This window comes from Sander lucioperca, chromosome 8 (assembly GCF_008315115.2).
Source record: "Sander lucioperca isolate FBNREF2018 chromosome 8, SLUC_FBN_1.2, whole genome shotgun sequence".
In the NCBI taxonomy this organism is placed as follows: domain Eukaryota; kingdom Metazoa; phylum Chordata; class Actinopteri; order Perciformes; family Percidae; genus Sander; species Sander lucioperca.
The window spans coordinates 36,638,231-36,659,808 of NC_050180.1; the positions used below are offsets into that span (position 1 = coordinate 36,638,231).

At 39.0% G+C, this 21,578-nt stretch overlaps 3 protein-coding genes across 6 annotated transcripts in view; 1 reads left to right on the top strand and 2 right to left on the bottom strand.

Moving 5' to 3' along the window:
• cerkl (ceramide kinase-like) overlaps positions 1-5,782 on the bottom strand; it is a 31,368-nt gene extending 25,586 nt beyond the window's left edge. The window contains exons 1-2 of the mRNA XM_031282198.2: positions 5,410-5,782; positions 5,019-5,128 (exon numbers count right to left, since the gene is read on the bottom strand). Of these exons, the coding sequence (XP_031138058.1) occupies positions 5,019-5,128; positions 5,410-5,603 (304 nt within the window). The 5' untranslated portion in view covers positions 5,604-5,782. The remainder of the gene's footprint in view (positions 1-5,018; positions 5,129-5,409) is intronic.
• Positions 5,783-9,240: 3,458 nt separating this feature from the next.
• neurod1 (neuronal differentiation 1) lies at positions 9,241-13,506 on the bottom strand. The gene is made up of 4 exons (XM_031281794.2): positions 13,361-13,506; positions 11,333-11,581; positions 10,646-10,875; positions 9,241-10,410 (listed from the first exon to the last, which is right to left on the bottom strand). Exons 2-4 carry the CDS (start codon positions 11,557-11,559, stop codon positions 9,848-9,850), a joined length of 1,020 nt encoding a protein of 339 aa, XP_031137654.1. The 5' UTR covers positions 11,560-11,581; positions 13,361-13,506; the 3' UTR covers positions 9,241-9,847.
• A 3,340-nt stretch (positions 13,507-16,846) lies between these two features.
• Positions 16,847-21,578, top strand: part of itprid2 (ITPR interacting domain containing 2) — a 46,172-nt gene continuing 41,440 nt past the window's right edge. For all 4 annotated transcript variants that reach the window (XM_031280923.2, XM_031281041.2, XM_031280971.2 and 1 more), the window contains exon 1: positions 16,847-16,984. The gene's annotated coding sequence lies outside the window, so the exon portion shown is untranslated. The remainder of the gene's footprint in view (positions 16,985-21,578) is intronic.

Genomic DNA, 21,578 nt, shown 5'->3' on the forward strand with positions numbered 1-21,578 from the left:
TTAATAATAAAACAAGATTCAGACACATGTCACATCAGGGCGACAAACATCTGTACATGGAAAAACAAAATCCTTAATGAGATATTAATACACTACTACAATATACAGATATTAAAATACATTTCTTTTATTATTTATTCATCCAGATTTAAACCTCTGATGTTTTGCTTTAATTATGGGCCATACCAGAAGTTTAAAAATGCTGTTATTATGGATCAAGCTCTGTGTGTTGTGTTATTTTTTTAATGATTAACCGACTGTTGTTAACACGTCCAATAATCAATAAAAGGAAATTGCTTGAACTACAACAAACATGTTGTCAAAGAACACAACACAATACAGTATAAAATATATAGTAAACAGCTTTGAACCACTCAGAGAGGACAGATCCATCAGGGACTAGTTATATATGATGATAGCTGATTAACTCCCTCTCTCTGTGAATTACCCTCCTGCTGTTATCAAATACCAAAAACCCAAAACCACCCACCCCTCTTCCACCCGCAGAGGCCAGCGTCCATATGTCAGGGTCACAGTGTGTGGCAGTGGTCTGTCTGTTGTCATCGCTTCATCCTCTGCTCACTGTGTTCATTTAATATTGTAAATAGTTCAAGTTATTTACTTTATTATTTGCTTATTTACACATCCAGCATACCCAGAGCAACATTATTGTCCCTTTGCAGTTGCATTAGTGTCCACCTGACAAATGTAAGTCTAATATTCACTTTCCTTTAGCTCTAGTTTGGTCTACACTATAGAATATCTGGTAAATGCTTAATGTTCTACTTTCTTCACCAGCTAGACACTAACTTTGTCAGTCTGCTGTCTGGTGCTGAGCAGGTAGTGTACAGTTGGTTTATCAGAGCTTGTTTGATGGAAACAGCTGCCTGCTGCTGGAAACAAGGTTGATGAAATGTGCCATTAAACCAAAACTATGATGTAACACATAAAAGAGGCTAAAAAAAGCTTGGTTTGTTACAGAGAATTATCCCTTTTTATTAGGGATCAAGTTTTGTCGGCCAAGATCACAATCCGAGTCCTTTAATATTTGATATCTGTCAATTCCGAGTTCTACGTATCCAATACTTTTATTTTGACGAATTTGGACGAAAAAGGACGGTCAGTGCCGGCTTAAACTGAGAAGTTGCTAACTGAATGTTTTGTACACTGCTCTTTGCTAACGGTAATTAGTCACTCACAAGTGTGCCAAAATTAATATTCACATTCAAACACTCTTATCTTCATTCTATGTAATCTATATTTTCTCTCACATATGCAGTGAAATGCTTCACTGTGGAGACTGGCTGTCATAAAGAACAGCAGTGCTCCATTAGCAGGCTAAGGTGGACAAAACACAGCATAATACAGAAGGCTTTATTTTAGGCAATAACGATGCATTAAAATCAGCCCAGATCGCCCCATCTTCAATTTTGATTCATTGATTTCCTTCTCTATACACACAAATGTACAGAGTGTAAATAAAAAAATTAAATTGGAAGAGAGAGACAAATTTCCCATCCACCCCAATAAAGATGACTCTGATCTGAGTTGACAGAACCCACAGAGTTGCTGCACACACACACACACACACACACACACACACACACACACACACACACACACACACACACACACACACACACACACACAGTGTATTGCCTGTCACAGGTAGCGTGTTGGTTATTTCCAGATGGAGATGAGTTTCCCATCGTGCCCTCACCGACCCAGTGTGCCAATGCACGCACATAAGCATGCATGCGCGCATGCGCCCACACACACACTTTACACACACACACACACACACACACACACACACACACACACACACACACACACACACACACACACACACACACACACACACAGTGGCAGTCCAGTCTCATGGTGACCAGGCCATGTGGCTCACTGTGGGGAGTTATGGATCATACATAGTTTATACACACACACACACACACACACACACACACACACACACACACACACACACACACACACACACACAAACACAGAGTGTATTGCCCGTCACATGTAGCGTGTTCCTCAATGTTACTTCACATTACAGGACTCTCCTGGATAATGTAACAATTATATAGGTGTATGTTCTGACCACCAGTTTTAATCATTTCAACTTTGTTTCTGAGAAATCATGTTTTTTTCTGTCAGCTTATCAGAACGACTCTAAATACTACAATACCCATGAGCCATGACCGCTGTTGCCATGGCTATGGTAATAAATTCAGAACTTTTAGTTGTTGCAGTAGAGAATAAAACATGGCGCCTAGTTGCTGAATTCATTCAAAATTAGTCTGGATCAACGGAAGTATGTTTCCAGGACAAAACCTAACATCCCTCACCTTCCGCTCTCTGTGTGTTGCTGTTCTCAAATTCCCTTCTTTTCGGGAAACAACAACAAAAGGCAAGTTTTGAAGAAAATTTGGATCGTGCAATGAGGCAGACCTGCTTGGTTTTTTCGGGGAATGATTGTAAAGATTTACAAAGAATAGGCTGTGTTAACGGCATTTACTATCTAACTGGGACGTTTTGGGACCAATGAGTACACACGGCGATAGACTGGTAAAAGCAAATTACGTTTAACCATGTATCCAGCTAATTTGAATAGCTCATGTTACTGTATTGTGTGAACAGTTAACTTAATTTAATATTTGATGTGGCCCTTTTTTGTAGGGTGAAAATGTTCCACCAAAACAAGTTCTTTCCAGAGACTATTCTGACCGCCCAAGACGATTGTGATTGGTTTAAAGAAATGCAAACAACCCAGGGAGTTTTTTTCTCCTATCCTAGAATGTATCTGCGGTCTAGCCAGACTAATTCAAAACTGACCCAGAATGCAAAAGTGAATTAATATAAACCTCAGATTGTATTATTAGTTTTCTGAACACCGTAATCATTAGCTTCCACCCGACGTTAGCAGCCCACATAACAGAATTTAAGCTCGGTGATTTGATGTGTCTAACTGAAATACACCTTGAGAGTCGTAATGAACTTCTACCCTTAACCTTTTTTTAAATCAAAGAACAAGATGTCTTAACACAGTTGTTCCTCTTTTGTACTGACGAATCAACGAGGAGAATTTAATGCTGATCCAAGTCATAAGCAAGTGCTCTTGGAATCACCTTACATCGTCTATTGAGAAAATGAATGGGACAAGATTTCTCCTCCCATTTGAAACTCTCTGAAACTATTGAAATCCGTCTGCATGTATATTCCATGATTTTATGTTAGTACAAAACAGTACTTTGATTTCTTGTAAACTAACTGCAAATTGGGCTGGGTGTCATTTGGAATGCTTTTATACTACTGCGGGTACGATACCTGTCTATCTATCTGTCTGTCTGTCTGCCTGCCAGCTCAGATCTCCCTGACAGACAGAGAGACATGCTGCTGGGTGAAACAGTGAAACACATTCATGTGTACAAATAAACAACAACAGCTGATCCATTTATATAGAAATATCTAATCAACACACACACAGCATGCTGACAGGCTGACTCTGTGTGTGTGTGTGTGTGTGTGTGTGTGTGTGTGTGTGTGTGTGTGTGTGTGTGTGTGTGTGTGTGTGTGTGTGTGTGTGTGTGTGTGTGTGTGTGTGTGTGTGTGTGTGTGTGTGTGTGTGTTAATCTCCTCACACTGAGAGACTCTAATAACCCCCCACGGGCCGAACCAACTGCTCTATACTACTGCCAACACACACACACACACACACACACACACACACACAGTGCTGGCTTAATGACATTACCTTGGATGAAATACAGCAAAACAGATTGGCGTCAACCACACACACACACACACACACACAGCGCATTTACACTTTCATCCTGCTCCACTAACCAATCTGTCTGAGTGGATTTCAACTGAAAACAAACACACAACACAGGACAATACCAAAAAAGTAAAAAATAAAACCATTATATTACCACAATGATACCAAAATATTACCACAATAACACCACAACGTGACTATACCGGAGACTGTGTTAACCTTTAAAGGGTCAGTCACATTCCTGTTTTAGTTCCTTAAGTTTCACACACTAAATCTGTGTCTATAAATGTGTGCGTTTTAGTTGTTTTATGTTTTAGCAAGCTGGAGATGTAGTCAGCCTGATATCAAGCTACTTCCTGTAATCGCAGGAGAAGGAATCTCTTTCTGTTAGCTTTTACTGTGATCAGAGCTGCAGGAGACCAACATGGCTCAGATGCTGTATGAGAGATGCTCAGAGGCCGGCACCTGCAATCAGTCCACGTGGTAGGGGTTGAGAAAGAAAGAATAAAGAAAAGACTCACGTAACGATTCTTCTTATTCTTATTCCTAAAATCTATTTTTGGACTGTGTACAGTACAACACTCACACATTAGAGTAATCTATGCTGCGTCTGAATTCCCCTGTTTACTCATTAAGTGCTCCCTATATTGACCTAAGTGTTTCAGCATCAAGGAAGTGCACCGACTCCGCGGTTTTGTCTTTTAACCTTCTGTCTGCACCAGAAGTGGGAATGTGTTGTGTTGTTTGAATTGACATCTACCGGTTGTGATCACCTTGCACCTGTATTTGAGCAAATATATTTAGCGGAGCTTAGATATGTTCTCCCACACAGGTCTGGGATCAGCTGCAGCTCATGTTATTGTTACAATAATCATGGTCAGAATGTGTTGGTATTTGTGATTTATTATTTGTTAAAGTTGAATTGTTTGAGTGATTATATAGCTTTGTGTGTGTGTGTGTGTGTGTGTGTGTGTGTGTGTGTGTGTGTGTGTGTGTGTGTGTGTGTGTGCGCGTGTGTGTGCGTGCATGCATGCGTGTGTGTCCAGATGTCATGTTTCAGGTGGTCTCAACATGGCAAAACTTCTCCATTACAGCACCAGCTGCCTCAACATACACACGGTATGCCTGCCTGTCTGTCTGTCTGTCTGTCTGTCTGTCTGTCTGTCTGTCTGTCTTGCATCAGCAAGACGACATGAGTCGTCATGTGACCATGACAGCCTGTTACCATGCTGACCTGTGGGGGTCTCCGGGGTGATGGGGATCCATGTCAGCCTGGTTTGGGTAAGCAGGACATCGTGACTCCTCTTCCCCAGTTTGAAGATCCCACGCAGCACAACACACTCACTGACACACACAAACACAACATGTTTCTCATTTACATATTTTCATCAATGAATCAGTTTAATACTTTAAATCCATTCTTTTCGTTTTACTTTGGTAAGGTTTTGACTGCAGGGCTTTTACTTTGAACGAGTTTATGATTGTTGATACTTTGTAGATACTTTAACTGAAATGAAGGATTTAAGGATCTTCTGTTCTTTCATATGTTGTATATAAACCAACCAGAGAGCTCTCTAAGGTTCTGTGTGGAACCTACTGAAGGAACCCTCAGAAAAAACACTCACCTGTGCTCCTCTTCCTCATCCACCTGCTGCTGCTCTTCTTCTTCCTCCCGCTCCCGCTCCCGCTCCTCCTCCTCCTCCTCCTCCTCCTTCTTCTTCTTCTTCTTCTTCTTCTTCATGGCGCTTCGTTTTTCTTTCTTCTTTTTCTTCGTGCTGTCCCTCTGTTCTCCTTGCAGCTCCTCCTCAGGCTCCGACATGTTTACGGGCTCAACCGACGACCAAAACAAACAAACTCCGGTATGAGTTTGTTCCTCTTCGATAAACAAAGCGGCAGCTAAACACACGGTAAGCTGATCACCTCTGAAGGTTATGTTGTATTTCCGGGGTGTCGTCGCTATGGAGACAGGCAGCAGCTTTACTGGACTCAAAGCTCGGGCACGCGGCAGATTCACCGGTGTTTAGGGCGTGCGCGCTCCCGCGTGTATCCTTCATCCAAGCGGGAGTTCGCACACATACGGTGAGTAAACTTAAAGCACTTTGAATGATTATAAGGCAGTTCTGATTGATAATGTCCCAGTGTTTGCTGTTAGTTGTAGGGAGTAGCCTACCTAGGTACATTTAGCCTACTCAAGTAGCCTACTATACTTAAATACAGTTTTGAGGTAGGCCTACTTAGGCGATACCCTACTTTACTTGTGTATTTCCATTTTATGCAACTTTTTACTAAATTAGGCTATAAGTTACTTTGCATATTTTGCATGTTTAAAAAAACATTTATAATCGATACAAATAGCAATGCAGTGTAATTCAAAATCCTGCATTCAAAAAAACTAATTTAAGTAAAAGTACAAAAGTATTAGCATCAAAATGTAGGCCTATAAGTAGTCTAGGCTACTCATTATGCAGAAGTGCCCTTTTCGGAATAACATACTGTATATTATATTATTAGATTATAATTATAGGTAGATTAATGTAGGCTACATACCCTATTATTTTAATGCTGGTAAAGGTGGGGCAAGTTTGGCAGCTTCTTTTCTGCTCTTTAGATCAGCAAGTTGCCAGGTTGGATTGAGGGTTGCCAGTTTGATCAGTATGTGTGACTGTTGCTGCTTTTTGTCTGAGGTCATGTTCAGTCAGTTTTATTTCATTAATGAGTCAACATGCCTTATGAGACTTTTGATTAGTTTTTAAAGGTTCTGAAAACCTTCTCAATAGGCATCCTTTTACAACCAATCACAATGTTTGTTTACAATAACTTCTGGGTAGAAAACTTCTGCGTAAAGTAGCCTATAGCCTACAATTTTATTGCGCTGCGGAAACAGGGGCGAGTTATTTTAAGGGTGATATGTGACTTGTGAAAAATGGATCCAATATTTACATTGGTGACTATGGGGGTGAAAGAATCGGTCAAAATCTGTGTTCACGTTCACTTCGCCCACTGGAACCAATACACTCTGGACCTGCTGTATCAAAAGAGGCGTGGCAGTGGCGAAACCCACATGAAACATATACAGGAAATTACTCTGAGTTGCGGCATCTCACTTCTAAACTGTCTCTGGTGCTCAGTGGTCAACTTTGAATTAATGGGGCACCATCTTGGAATGCAATATGCAGTTTTTCTTAATATTTATATCTAATTAACTTCCCCAACTCCAATAAAGAGCAGCACATATAGCAGCTTCTCAAATGGCGCTAAATATGGAGCAAGAGCCAGGAGGTGATTAGCTTAGCTAAGCATAATGACTGGAGGTAGTGGCAGTGAAATAGCTGCCAACAGTTAAAAATACACATACCAACACCCCTATATACTATAAAGTCTACTACAGACACTGCACACTGTTCTCCTACTGTAAATGGTTTTAAAAGACACATGCCAACCAATCAGAAAGCAGTATGTTCCCTGGCTGTGGTATAAACACCATATTATGATCGTGTGTGCTGATGACAGATGGCTGAGTTTAAGCTGCATTAATCAGTGTTATGATCAGCCAACAGACTGAAACACAAAACCTCTATCACAAAGACTACTGCTAATACTATTAATACTGCTAATACTGCTAATACTGCTGCGGTTACTACAGTAGCTATATTCTGTGTAAATGTCAACATGATGTTTTTATTAATAACTTTTGCCAATAAAGAATATAAACAGCTCCGCTTTTTCAAACAGTTTTAATTTAAATGTCCCCCATATCTCTATATTAATCTAGTGTTTTGTAATTTAACTTAAAGCTTTTCTTAGCATTGTAATTGTTACCAAAAAAACTTGGTATGTTTGTTCCATGGATGTACTGGTTTGTTCCAGATATCCAGTAGGTGTTATTAGAATAGTTTCTGTTCCATTTTGACGAATCTTTATGCTGCAGACTAACTCTCTTTCATTATTATTCCACTTTAACAGGGAGGCTAAATGGTGGGATATGGCCACCATATTGTCCCTGTTGACTTACACACACACACACACACACACACACACACACACACACACACACACACACACACAGCAGGACAGCAGTGTATGGAGGGGGGCTCTCATGCATAAACAAGATCATTTTCATAAATTAAAATCTAGCCTGCAGAACGAACATCTGTGCCCTTCACACACACACACACACACACACACACACACTGGTTTTGTCCTTCAGTCTGTGTGATAATGTTGTTAACATGTTAACAGGGTTTTCTCTGTAAGGAGATATGTGTTTTCTCTTCATGTGTTCATCATTCTTGGAGCCTGAACACCACTTTAAATAGCACTGTTGTCATGTGGAAACCTTGTATCTCCAACACGTCAACCTTCAATATCGCTTTAGCTGACGCTGTACATTTTTTAAGGACATTTGCAGGTTTGTGTTCTCCAATAATATTAAAAAGGCTTAGTACAGTTTATGACAGACCAGTTGACAGCAGCCATGTGGGAAGTTGGATTGTTGAACTACTTTAACAGCACAACAGCTTAACAGAATTTCGGAATTAGGTTCCAATAACAGCTGTTTTAACTATCTAAATATCTGCCGATTATTTTTTTGGATTAATTGTTCAAAATTAGTCAAAACTGCCCATTACAATTTCCGAGAAGCCAAGGTAATGTCTTCAAATTCCTTGCTTTGTCTGACCAGCAGTCTAAAATCCAAAGAAAATCAGTTTACTATCATAGAAGACTAAAAGGACCAGCAAATATTAACTTTTGAAAGGCTGAAACCAAAAAGAAATGAAATAAATGACTTACCGATTATCAAAATATTTTTTATATATATGCTTTATTTTAACCCCCTTATACATAGTTACAACAGGTAGTTGTAAGCATATATAAGGACATTTTAAGTGTTTATTAATTTACAGTATTTGTCAACAATGATGTTTATACAGCAGCCTTTGTGTACAGGTTCCCACAGGAGGAATTATAGTTGTTGACAAATTACGTTAATAAACACTTATAGCTATGCAACTATAACAGATTTTTATAAAACTATTTATTCAGTGTTTACTTATACATGCTAAATAAGGGAATTGAAGTAAAGTGTTACCAAGATAAATGTTCTGTCATCAAACTAATCGACTAATTGTTTCAAATACCAGTAATCCATCTGGTCCGTCCAACAGCCAGATCGTTGTCTGCAGCAGAATTAAGCATGACCAAACCTGGAGATAAAGGGTTTTTATGTGACACTGACCACATTTTATATATATATCACCTGACTGATAGATTTTTCAGTTTTTTTATATATAAATGTGATATTTAAACATTATGAATAGAGCTGAATTTGACTAACGTGAACTTGACCAAACTGAAGAGGACTTAACTAACCTGGAAAAAAGTGGTTACAACCACAGTAAACTGGACTGAACGGAAGTGTTTTGTTGTGTTGTTGATGATAAACAGAGTCTCTCAGATCACGTTGTATTCCTTTTATTAAAAGGCCTTTATAAACATCTATCTTATAAAATATGAACAAGAGTCACATGAATGATTAACAAAACGCTACAGGAACGTTATAAAAAGCAAAAAGTAAAAACCACATGAACAACATGAACACTTCGGCCCAACGCCGGCTCAACACCAGCTCAATATCGGCTCAAAGCCACCTTACGCACAGACCCAAAAATAGAGAAATCTTTATTCTTTCAACATTTGGAATTATCCGCTGAGCATCGCTCACGTTTGAACAAAATTGCATAGTTTCGTCCAGATTATTGCTTATTGATTATTGGCTATTGATTATTTTTACGTGATAATATGGACAATTAACGAGACATTCAGAGAGCGTCTTCTGCAGGATGAAGCGCTACAAAGAAGGTTACATCATCAACATGACATCGTCATCGACATCATCACCCTCATGATGAGGAGGGGTGGTAGAGCCTAATGCAGACAGAAAGAAGAAAAGAAAGGAAGGATAGGAAGAAAGACAGCTATGAAATGATAGACATACACAGAACTGTCTGTCTCTCTATATAACTGTTCGTCTTTCTGTCTTCATCGGTCTCTCTGTCCTCGTCCTCAGGAGTCATGGAAAATGGCGTTCAGCTGGGCGTTCATCATCCGCTCGTGGTGTGAGTGTCCATCAAAGCCCATCAGCCCGTCCACCTGCAGCTCACCGCACCGCGGGTTGGACCCCCCGCCGCCATAGATGGCAGGGTGTCCCCCAGCTCCACCACCCCCATAGTGCACGCTGAAAGAGAAACTCTTGTCGTAGTCTGCCGCTGCAACGGTCTCATGCTTGAAGGACGAGAAGTTCCCGTTGATGCTGAGCGGTGGGCTGAGGGGCGGATCAAACGGCGGGGCGTCCGACACCAGGACGCCATCAAAGAAGGGCTCCATCGAGCCGTAGGGCTGACCTTTGACCTGGTGGAAGATGTGGGAGGGCTCCATGGTGCCGTAGGGTGGGCTGGGCAGGCCGGCCGTCAGCCCGGGGCTCTGGTAGGAAGAGTAGTGTCCAGGATAGGTGGCAGCACCGGCGGGGGGAAGGTGAACTGGCAGGTCGGGGGTCTGCTCCGGCAGGAAAGTCCGAGGATTCAGCTGCAGGCAGCCTGCCACCAAGTTAGTGGTCGGCTGAGACAGACCTGAGAACAGAGAGACAATAATCAGTCAATACTGATCAATACACATGCTGTGTCTAAGTCTTACAGAGCTGCTAGCTGGTCTTGGTCAAGATTTTGGTGGGTTTCACTGATATTTGAATATTAAAAACCTTCTCAGGTTGAATCTACATGCCGATCACTTTTCCCTACATGTCAATTTCATCAGACAGGGTCTTTGTCACCCCGGCACATTCTGTTGGTGTATAAGGTGACTGACCTTTGCAGAGGGCCTGGACGAAGCTCATGAGGTCAGGTGCCTTGCCGGAGCGCAGAACCTCGCTCAGGGCCCAGATGTAGTTCTTTGCAAGGCGGAGCGTCTCGATCTTGGACAGTTTCTGGGTTTTGGAGTAACAAGGGACGATTTTCCGCAGACTCTCCAGAGCGTCGTTCAGCCCATGCATACGGTTCCTCTCCCGGGCGTTAGCTTTCATCCGACGGACTTTAAACCTGCAGAAATACAAAGAAAATACAATGTTAGCTGTGTTATCAATTATCATTTCTGTAACTTCCAAGTAGTGATAATCAGCAGTCATGTGCAGCTAAACAAATGTCTGCAAACGCAAGTAGTTAGCTTAGCTTACAGGCATTTTGGCAGCAATTGCTGCTCAATGTGCAATATGTAGTCACTCACATGGAACAGAAGACATCCACAAATAGGTTTTTAGATCATATCCTTCAAAAGTTTGATTTTGTTTTTGTATCATCATGAAATAATGATTTTGCCGCCTGCTCACATTTCAGTTCTGTCCCTTTAGAGATGATCACAATCCTGCTCCTCTGAGGATGAACCTTGTTTAATGACTGCATGACTTTTCCTCTATAGAGCCACCCTCAGGTCAAACTTTACATTTTTTTGCATTTTAGCTAAAAATATTAGTTTTTAAAAGACATCAATCTCCTTCACCTCTGAATACGAGCCTTCGTCATCTTCTTCTTCTTCGGCCCTCGCCTCTTGGGTTTGTTCTCGCCGTCCTCCTCCTCCTCTTCGTCCTCATCATCCTCCTCCTCTTCCTCCTCCAGCTGTTGTTGGCTGTCCTCCTCCTCCTCTCCTCCTCCCTCTGAGGGGCTGTTAAGCTCCTGCTGCTCCTCCGACTCCACTGACTCCTGCTCCTCCCGCACAGATCTGGTCATGATGCTGATTCTCTGTTTGAGACTAAAGAAAACAGAATAAATATGTTCTTTAAAAAACAATTCAAAACTCATTATCACACTTAATCCCTGTGTGTAGAAGGCAGCTTATTAATAGAAAATAATTCAACTGCCCATTAGAGGCCTGGTTATGATAAATAAAAGGTTTTAAAACATTTTTTAAAAGTTATAAATAACTACCTCATTCGATAATATTTCATATTTTAAGAACAAGTGGCATTTATTTCCACATTATCATTTTTATATCACATCCTACAAGATGGGTTTGTGTTATTTATTATTTACACATGAAAGTTAGTTTTATTTGACTTGATTTTACAATATTATGATTTATCAGATAATCCACACTTTTATATATTCATTTAATGACGAAAAGAATTATTCCCATGAGCTCAGACCATGGCTCAGACTCAATAGCCTATTCATGCTTCATTTCTATGTGTTGAACAGAATCCGCAAATATAGGCTACTGATTGATGATGAACTTTTATTTTCCTGGGAATAAAATGAACAGAAACACAATAAAACATGAATTGAGCTGCTGTCATTCGTGACTTGAAAGAATATACATTTTTAACTGATTGGGATTTTTAAATGCAGAAAGCTCTCAATCTGATTCAAATCGGGATCTAAAAATATAAGAAGGTTAAAACCTTAGCCTAATTAATGCGGCTTTTGATATATAATATGTATTAAAACAAATGCATGAAGTATGATTATTCTTGTGTCTGCAGGAAAAAATGTAGAACATAATAATATACTAGCCTACGTCGAAATAAATAAGACGGAAAATTCAATCAACATAAAGCTGGTTGCAACTAAAAATAACTCACCGCAGAGTCACGTTTATTGCATTTATATCGCTGACCAAACTCACAATTTGACACGGGACGACTTTACAATATGTAGGCCTGTGACATAGAAGACCTTTAGTTTTATATTTAATCAGAAAACCCGAAAACTGTCGCAAAAACAGCCTTCAGATTGTCCAGAAAGAAACGGAATCAGCTATTTATTCAGTTTAGTTATTGATATCGTTTCCAAATCTACAGCTTTGGTCCATAAAATTAATATTCTGTATCTGTTTAAAAGTCGTCAAAATGAAGTCCGTTTGAAAAGATCATGTTTTTTTTAATTTAGGATAGGCTAAGCGGCAGATTTAATGACGTCTTAGAACGCAACATAGAAATTCACCGTTCATTAGGCCTATAAGAAGGCTAGTAGACTGGAAGTAGACGCTTTTGAATAATGGGCTTCACATTATTATTATTATTATTATCATTATTATTATTATTATTATTATTATTATTATTATTATTTCCTTTCAGTTTTCCGCTGACTGGTAACGTTAATTTTACAGATCGACAGACAGGTGGAGGTGAGCGGACATAGCCATACGGGACGGGAATAAAAGACCACCAAAAAAACAAGAAATAGGCTATAATTATAAAAGAAATAAGAATAGAATATAAATATAAATATATATATATATATATATATATATATATATATATATATATATATATATATATATATATATATATATATATATATATATAGGCTATATATTCTATAGAAACTAAAATAAGGTTATTTCTTTACACTGATTTATTTGGATACAGGCAAAACGAATTAAGTTAAATTAGCATTCATTTGGTATAGCCTAATCATATGTATCATCCTGAAGGTTAGATTGCACAGAAATCCGAAGAACCAATCAGAGGAGGAATTTATCAATCAGATATTTGTTATTAATCTGTAAATGAAAAAGACCTAGGCCTACCTGTTGTAACAAGCCGCTGTTCGTCAGATCGCACGCATCCCGCGCGCTCTATGTGCGTGTCGTGTGCGTGACTGTACGTGACCTGCTCTGAGCTTTCTGAGGTGTGTGTGGGAGGATGCCGTTTTTATACTCAGCATCACACACATACACACACACACACACACCAGGGTTTGGAGGGGTAATTAGCATATTGAGGCCACGCCCTCCTGGCACGCGCCATATGGTGCTTACGTCATTAAAACGGCCCCGGGGATCACGTGACAAATCTTCCACTTATTTCAGCCAAAGAGTCTCTCTCTCTCTCTCTCTCTCTCTCTCTCTCTCTTTGTGAGGAAAGTTGACCATCTGTCGCCACATAGCCTACAACTACACGCACACACAGACATCACACTCATGGAAGATTTGTGAGGTTTATCATTACTGTTGTTGTAGAATAAGAAGACGATGATGATGATGATGATGATGATGATGATGATGATGGAAATATAGAATATCACTAGACTTACCTCCAGATGTGGTCTGACCAATCCAGTGGCATTCTGATTGCAATTACACTTGCATTAATGTGATGTGAGTAATTATGTGAGATAGCAGGTGGAGATGCCGTCTGTTCTAACTGGTTACAGGTTCAGGTGTTTTGTCAAAGTCAGTCTCCTCCGATTTGTGTTTGCTCTCACCTTCACATGCACCCATCCAATCTTACCCTATCTATATCCCCGACGTTCCGCTGGATTTCACTCATTTAGGCCAGATATCCGTTGCCTTGGGCTTCCTTTGTGTTGGCATTTTAAACTCTAGTTTATAAGGATGGTTAATCTTTTCTCAGATCTCTGCAGGGTAAATCCAGTCAGCTAGCTAGACTATCTGTCCAGTGTCTGAGTTTTCTGTTGCACGACTAAAACAACTTTTACGTACACATGTTCCACCAAAACAAGTTCCTTCCTGAGGCTATTTTGCAGAGGAGCTGTTGCTTCGTACGGTGCTTAGCGCCGTCCAAGACGATTGTTATTGGTTTAAAGAGATGCCAATAAACCAGAGCACATTTTTCTCCCATCCCGGAATGCTGTGTGGACTCGGCAGATGCTCCTCCGCTGCGCCTCGATGGAGGAAGGTCTGGCAAAGCGAGACTAACCTTACCTCTACCAGTTATCTCACAGTGTGATGCTGGACCACACCCTGGTCCCCCAGATAAACTGGTCTGGACACACCTGTGAAGCAAGTTGCTTAGATTTAAGGTTTTAGCATAGAATTAGAATTAGAGTCGAATAGACATTTATATTTAAATCACTAGCAGGACGTCAGAGCGGCAGCCATTTTTATGTGTACCGTTGCCATTGCAAAGAACTGTGACCATTGTAGCCATGCTAAAGGCTGGGCTCTGGATGGCTATGTTGGTCAATTCACCACTTTGGTTCAGAAAGAAATATCTCAATAATTGTTGGATGGATTTTCATGAAATCCAGTACAGACATTTATGGTATATGGATTAGTTGTAATCACTTTGATGTTCCCTTAACTTTTAGAAACAGGGCCATTTCACACTTTGGGGGGGCTGTGTTCGACCATTTCTGTAACTTTCCTATAGGCATACTTTAAACAAACATCACTCTTTTCTTATGACATAGTCAGACAACACGTCCTACGAACTAACTCTTTTCTAGCATCTAGCATCTAGCATGTTAGGCACATCAACGGCATGTTTAAAAAAAAGTCAGCAAAAAATGGAGGAAACCAGTGGGCTCCACATCCACTGAGTCAGACTAGCTGCATCTAGGCTCTCTGACCAAACAGAAAAACAGTGGACTTTGGATTTGGGCTGTTCTCCAGTGAAGAGGTTGCTAATGTAATGGTAAACCGGTTGCTAGGAGGTTACTAGGCAACTTAAGAGGACCTGTGTGTCTGTCCCATCAGTGTAGATCCTGTGACAGCTAATGGTTAACACATAATCAATATATATGTCTCTTTGCTGTGTTCAGTTCAGGATTAATAAAAATGAAAGATTTATTTCCGTGCCGCTCACAAATTCTGAGTTTAACACATAATGGTAATACACATTTTTCTGTACAATTTAGTACTTCATAATGCCAAGAATAAAAGCACAGATACCCAGAACAGGTTAGGCTATAAGTCGCCATTTGATTTGATGGTTTTCCAAATCAAACCAACGGTGCAAGTGGCTTGAGTTACAGTTTCACTGGAATAAAACAAACCAAATTACTTGATCAGTTGACAGAAACAGGAATGATGAAGAATTTGAAATTAAAATGAAAGCAAAGTGAACAAACAGCAGAGCAACTTGCTGATGAATAAGAACTATTATTCTGTGTAAGTGTGTGTGTGTGTGTGTGTGTGTGTGGGTGCACGTGGAGAAGGTCAGATTACCCTATTCATACATAGACCGAAGCAACCAATGAAAACTCAACACACACACACACACACACACACACACACACACACACACACACACACACACGTTTACTTAGGTCACTTTTGTGGACATAGACTTACATTCATTTCATGGAGACTTACCCTAACCACTACTTACTTAACCCTAAACCTTGTCCCAAATCTGGTCTTTAGTCTGAATTGTGTCCCCGAAGGTAGCTTAACAGGAACACACACACACACACACACACACACACACACACACACACACACACACACACACACACACACACAGTAGTAGGCCTATATCTCAGCCAAAACTGTACAGTGATTAACTTTGAAACTTTTTGATTTACAGTCAAACATTTAATTTGTCACATTTCTTAATAACACTTTACTTTAACTGCATTATCTAGCATATATAGTAATTTATTTAACGGTTTATAACACATTTTAATGTCTAGCATGACTAATTGGAGAGACCCTTTTAACAGCATCAGGAAATTAATTATTCAAATTATGGTAGGTTTGGTTTACATTTAGATCACTTATATTTTAAAATATTTTGATCAATATCTTTGGCAGCTGTTGTAGGAGCACAGATCCATCAGCAGCAGAGCATCTCAGTAAAGAGGATCATCATCAGTGTTTGGTTTCCATCTGGTGGTTGCATGTAGGTGCTGCAGGTAAAAACTGGGAAAGAAAGAAAGAAAGAAAGAAAGAAAAATAAATTCTTTCTTTCTTTCTTTCTTATATAGCCTATCTTATTCTTCTTTCATACAGTGTCACATGTTTCATTGGATGATAGCCTAATATTTTTTTTAAAATATTTTTAATAATATTTTATTAGGATGCGTATGTGTCAGCAAGAATGTATAACAATTAGCTTTTAAGTAAGTAGTAGCCTAGGCTACTTTGACTTTAACTTGTGATGGAGTAGCCTATTTTTAGACGACACTTCTACTTACTTACTGTAGCCTAAGTAAAAGTTGTGAGTAGCTTACTTCCTCCACCCCTGTTTACCCCACTGTATGAGCTGACTGTAATTACCGTATGACCGTAGGGTGTGTGCTGACCAGTCGATCCGACAGGTGTGGCTGTTTCTCCTCCGCTGTCCGCTGCGGACACGCCCCCTCTGGTTTCAGGAAGCGGAAGCAGGAATGTTGCAGTGTTTTCAGAAAAGTTTGGAGAAGTTTGACAGTTTGGAAGCAGAGACACAAACTGCGGAGAAACATGACGGTGAGTAACTGTAACTGAGTAACCCGCTTACAGTAACGTTACTGCTACTAATACTACATATTGTAGCCTACTGCTGAATATGATGGTACTGCTGGTTTCGTTAGTTTCTGAGGACACGGAGAGTTTGACTAACGTTACTGTCAGTCCTGTCCTCCGTGTCAAACAGCAGGAACAACTAAACTAGAACAAGTTAAGTCTGAGCCTAAAAGGGAAAGTTTAATGACACTATAGGGATTTAATAATGGTAATCACTTTTATTTTGATTTAAAAGTGCCTGATTGATGTTCATACAGAAGATCAGTGATTCAGAGCAGATGTGTTGAAGCTGGACAGTGGTGAAGTAGTCTACATTCAATCTACTGGGCTAACTACTGTACAGTTTTGGGGTTGTACTTTAATTGGAGTATTTTCTTTTTATGCCTCTTTCTACTTCTACTCTACTATCTTTCATATGAGAATATTCAAATATTGTACTTTTTACTGCACTACATGTATCAGACAGCTTTAGTTACTACTTTACAAATTAAGATTTTTTTGCACACAAAACATACAAAGCTTATAAAATATGATATTTTGTTACCCAGAAGTATATACAATAACAGCTCAAACAATTAGTCGATTGACAGCAAATTAATTGGCAACTATTTTGGTAATCGGTTAAACTTTTTTCATGCAAAACATTTTAAAACACAACATATTTTTCGCTATTTTCAATCAAGTGATTACTGGAGCATTTTTTAGCTGGCATTTTTGTTGAGAAATAATATATAAGACCATTCGATTAATCAACCAATCGTTTCGGCTCTTCTACTCCTAAGTTTGTTCTGTTTCCGTCTGCCAACAGCGGTACCTGAAATTCTTCTTTTTACTCTTTGGTGACATTTTTGTAAAAGAACTCACACACCAATTTTAGGGTTGTGTTCTTTGCAATGTTTTCCTTTGAAATGTTGTGTAGTAGAGGTATGACGTAGCTTAAAATGGAAATACTTAAGGACATAGGTGCAAATACCTTAAAATTGCACTAAAGTACAGTACTGGAGTAAATGTACTTGTACACGTTTCATGACTGTATAGAAAGATATAAGTAGAGCCTTTGTTCAGCTTCTCTTTGATTTTCCAGGGCCGCCCTGCAGTTTTATATAACAATGATGTAACAGTGACGTATAAAGGCTCCATGTCCCCACGCCCACACTTTAAGTCTGTAAGCAGTAAGCATTGATCACTGTCCTTGAGATGAAGGTTCAAGTGTGTTTGCTGTGTGCAGGTTGAAGGAAACCGACTGTAAGTGTGGTTTCATTCATACAGTCACGACCTCCGAGTCTGGTTTCTTTTATAGTCGACAGTCAGTGGGTCACCTTCTCTCAAAGACATTTGATCATGATGATATAAAACAGAGAAAAGCATTAAAAAAGTACTTTATTGCAAGAGTGCCAGGGATGGAGGATGTATTCAGATCATTTAAGTAGTACTAATTTGATTTGTAGTTGGTTGAGGTGGAGCTAATTTTGAACTATTTTGTATAGGACTGCAACTAATGATTATTTTCATTATGGATTCATCTGTCGATTAGGCTATTTCCTTGATCAATAATAAAAATAGAGATTTTTCTTTCACAAATACCCAGAGCATATAGTGACACCTTCACAATGTTTGTTTTGTCCTACCAATAGTACAAACCTCAAAAATATTGAAAGGTGAATTAAAATAAATAAAGGAAAAGCAGCAAATCCTCACATTTGAGAAGCTGGAACCATAAAATGTTTGGCATTTTGATAAATTACCTTAACAATTAATCTATTATGCAAATAGTTGTTGATTAATTTTCTGACAGAGTTTGATGATGTTGACGTATGTGACTGTATTTCAGTGTGAAGGTCTTAACTACTACAGTACATGTTGAGATTTAGGCTAGTCATTAAAGTCTATTCAAGATAGACTTCTGAAAAGATAGAGCTGAAACGATTAATATTAGGCTGTAATTAATAATCTTTATTACCCATTATTAACATTACCTAGTTCCAGCTTCTCAATTATAAGCATTAGCTACTTTTCCGTGTCTTAAGTGATAGTAAACTAAATATCTTTAGTAGAACTGGGCGATATGGAGAAAATCAAATATCAAGATATTTTTTACCAAATACTTTGATATCAATATTGCGACAATATTGTATGGTTGACAATTGGTGCTTGGTGGATATAATGACTAAGTGGGTAAAGGCAAATAATAGAACAGCTAGAACAGTCTGGTAAGTTCAGAAAATGACATCACTTTACTGTAATGCAGCCTTTAAAACCAGGTAAAGACACCACTTATGTCATATTACAATATTACAATATCCAAAATCTAAGACGATATCTAGTCACATATCACGATATCGATATAATATCGATATATTGCCCAGCCCTAATCTTTAGGTTTTGGACTGTTGGTTGAACAAAACAAGCAATGGGAAGAAGACATCGCTGGCTTGGGAAATGTTTTTTTTTTTGTGTGCCATTTTCTGCCATTTTTATAGACTAAAACAAACCTATTTCTAGATGTTTTGATGCTTTTCTCCACTATGAAAACGCATCTCTATTAAATCCTTTAATAACTGTCAGAATCCAAACTAAACACAGCTGCTGTTCTCTGTAAAGAACAGCACTACAAACTCTTTATGGCCTCCTTTAAGCCCACAGGACTGTTGATACTTACAGAGAGATGTTGGGGTGACGGATGACTAGAGAGGACTGAGGGGGTGAAAAAGAGGCTACTGGTGGCTGCAGGGGATACTCTCTCTGCACTGCTTTGAGTGTTGTTGTTTGTGACATTTCAGTTTGTTTTGCATTTACAAGAGAAATCTAAAAATAAATCTTCCCTCCCATCTCTCTCTCTGTATCTCGACAGGAAGTTGTTCTGTCATTCATTCTAAACACTTGTTTCCTGTTTCACACATTCTCATTTAAATTTGGCTGCATGTTCTTTTTTTTTTTCCTCTTCCTCTCCATCCTTCTCCTCCAGTCAGTGACTCCATATGGATTATTCTATTTTTACATCCATGCTTTAGTTTCCTCCTCCCATCAGCTCATATTGTAATCTTGAGTTTTATTTTAGTAAATTACTTTGTGGCTGAATCCCAACTATCGTTAGCAACCATGTAACCTTATTACCTATTATTACATTTCTGTGTATGAACAGTGCTCAGACTTCCTCAGTAGTAAACTGTGATCTTGTTCCTGTTGGTTTCAACGGTCGGCTGATGGCCGGCTGCCGGGGCTCAGCCAGCCTTTTGCCTGTGATACTGAACTGAGGGAGTTAGTGCCAAAATGTAAATGGACTGCATTTATAGAGCGCTTTTCTAGTCTTAACGACTAGTCAAAGTGCTTTTACATAGTACAGGCACCATTCACAGACATTCACATTCATACAAGGTGCCACCTGCTCACTCAGCCAAACATTCATGCACATTCACACACCGATGTTACAGCATCGGGAGCAATTCGTGGTTCAGTGTCTTGCCCAAGGACACTTGGACATGGCCCCAGAAATAGGAACAACTGCTACTGTACTAATTTTTATTTTTAAGAATGAAACAATTAATCTGTTGATTATGTTTACAAAAAGCAGCAAATCCTCATATTGTATAGGCCTATATATACAGAATATAGGCCTATATATATATATATATATATATATATATATATATATATATATATATATATATATATATATATATAAACTGTATATGCTTACACTAAAAACCTGAAAGGTTTAGTAATCAAGTAGTCAATCAAGAGAAAATTAATCATCAGCGTTCTTGACAGTCTAATTGTTTAACTCATTTATCAAGCAACAAGAATACAACAATGCTAGCAGCTCTGTCAGGCTGTACAGTGATGCTTTGAGCTAAATGCTAACAATGACAATGCAAAACATTTGAAAACATCCCCCTTAACTCTCCGAGCTTCTGTTGGGCATTCTCTGCTATTTACTATTTTATAGAATAAACGATTAATACAGTAATCTGAAACCTAAATCGACAATGTTACAGCTCTAAAAATCATATCTGAGAAATGTCCTGTCTTGGCAGAAACTCATTTAAAACTTCAACACTGAATGATTTCAGTCCAGTGGTGACAGTTCTTAGAGATAAATCCTGTTGAGAGCATACAATGTGTATGTAAGGTGTTTTGTCAGACATCACATGTTAATGTAATGTAATTTTTGTAGCTTGACCTCCTACAATCCAGGCAGCCTCTGGTTTCAGTTCATCCCTATAATAAATCAACTTGCAGAGACTTAAAGCTTGTTTCGGAGAGATGATCCATCAAAGTCAACATTACTCACCTAGGCTTATACTTTTTTGTAGGTAATGTTTAATGTATCATTGTGTAGCAACCGTTTGGGAAAACTCCCTGTTGGTGTGTTGAAGGTAGGGATGGGCGTATCGATCCTGCAGTATCGATAGATCGATATACTCACGCTACTCATTTGGCATCGATTTCCTTAAAAAAATATTGATATAAACTAAAAAATAATAATTGGGGGTGTATGCATCACTTTCAGCTGTTTTAGATTACTTACTTAAATTACTATGTGCCGGGACACCCCTGT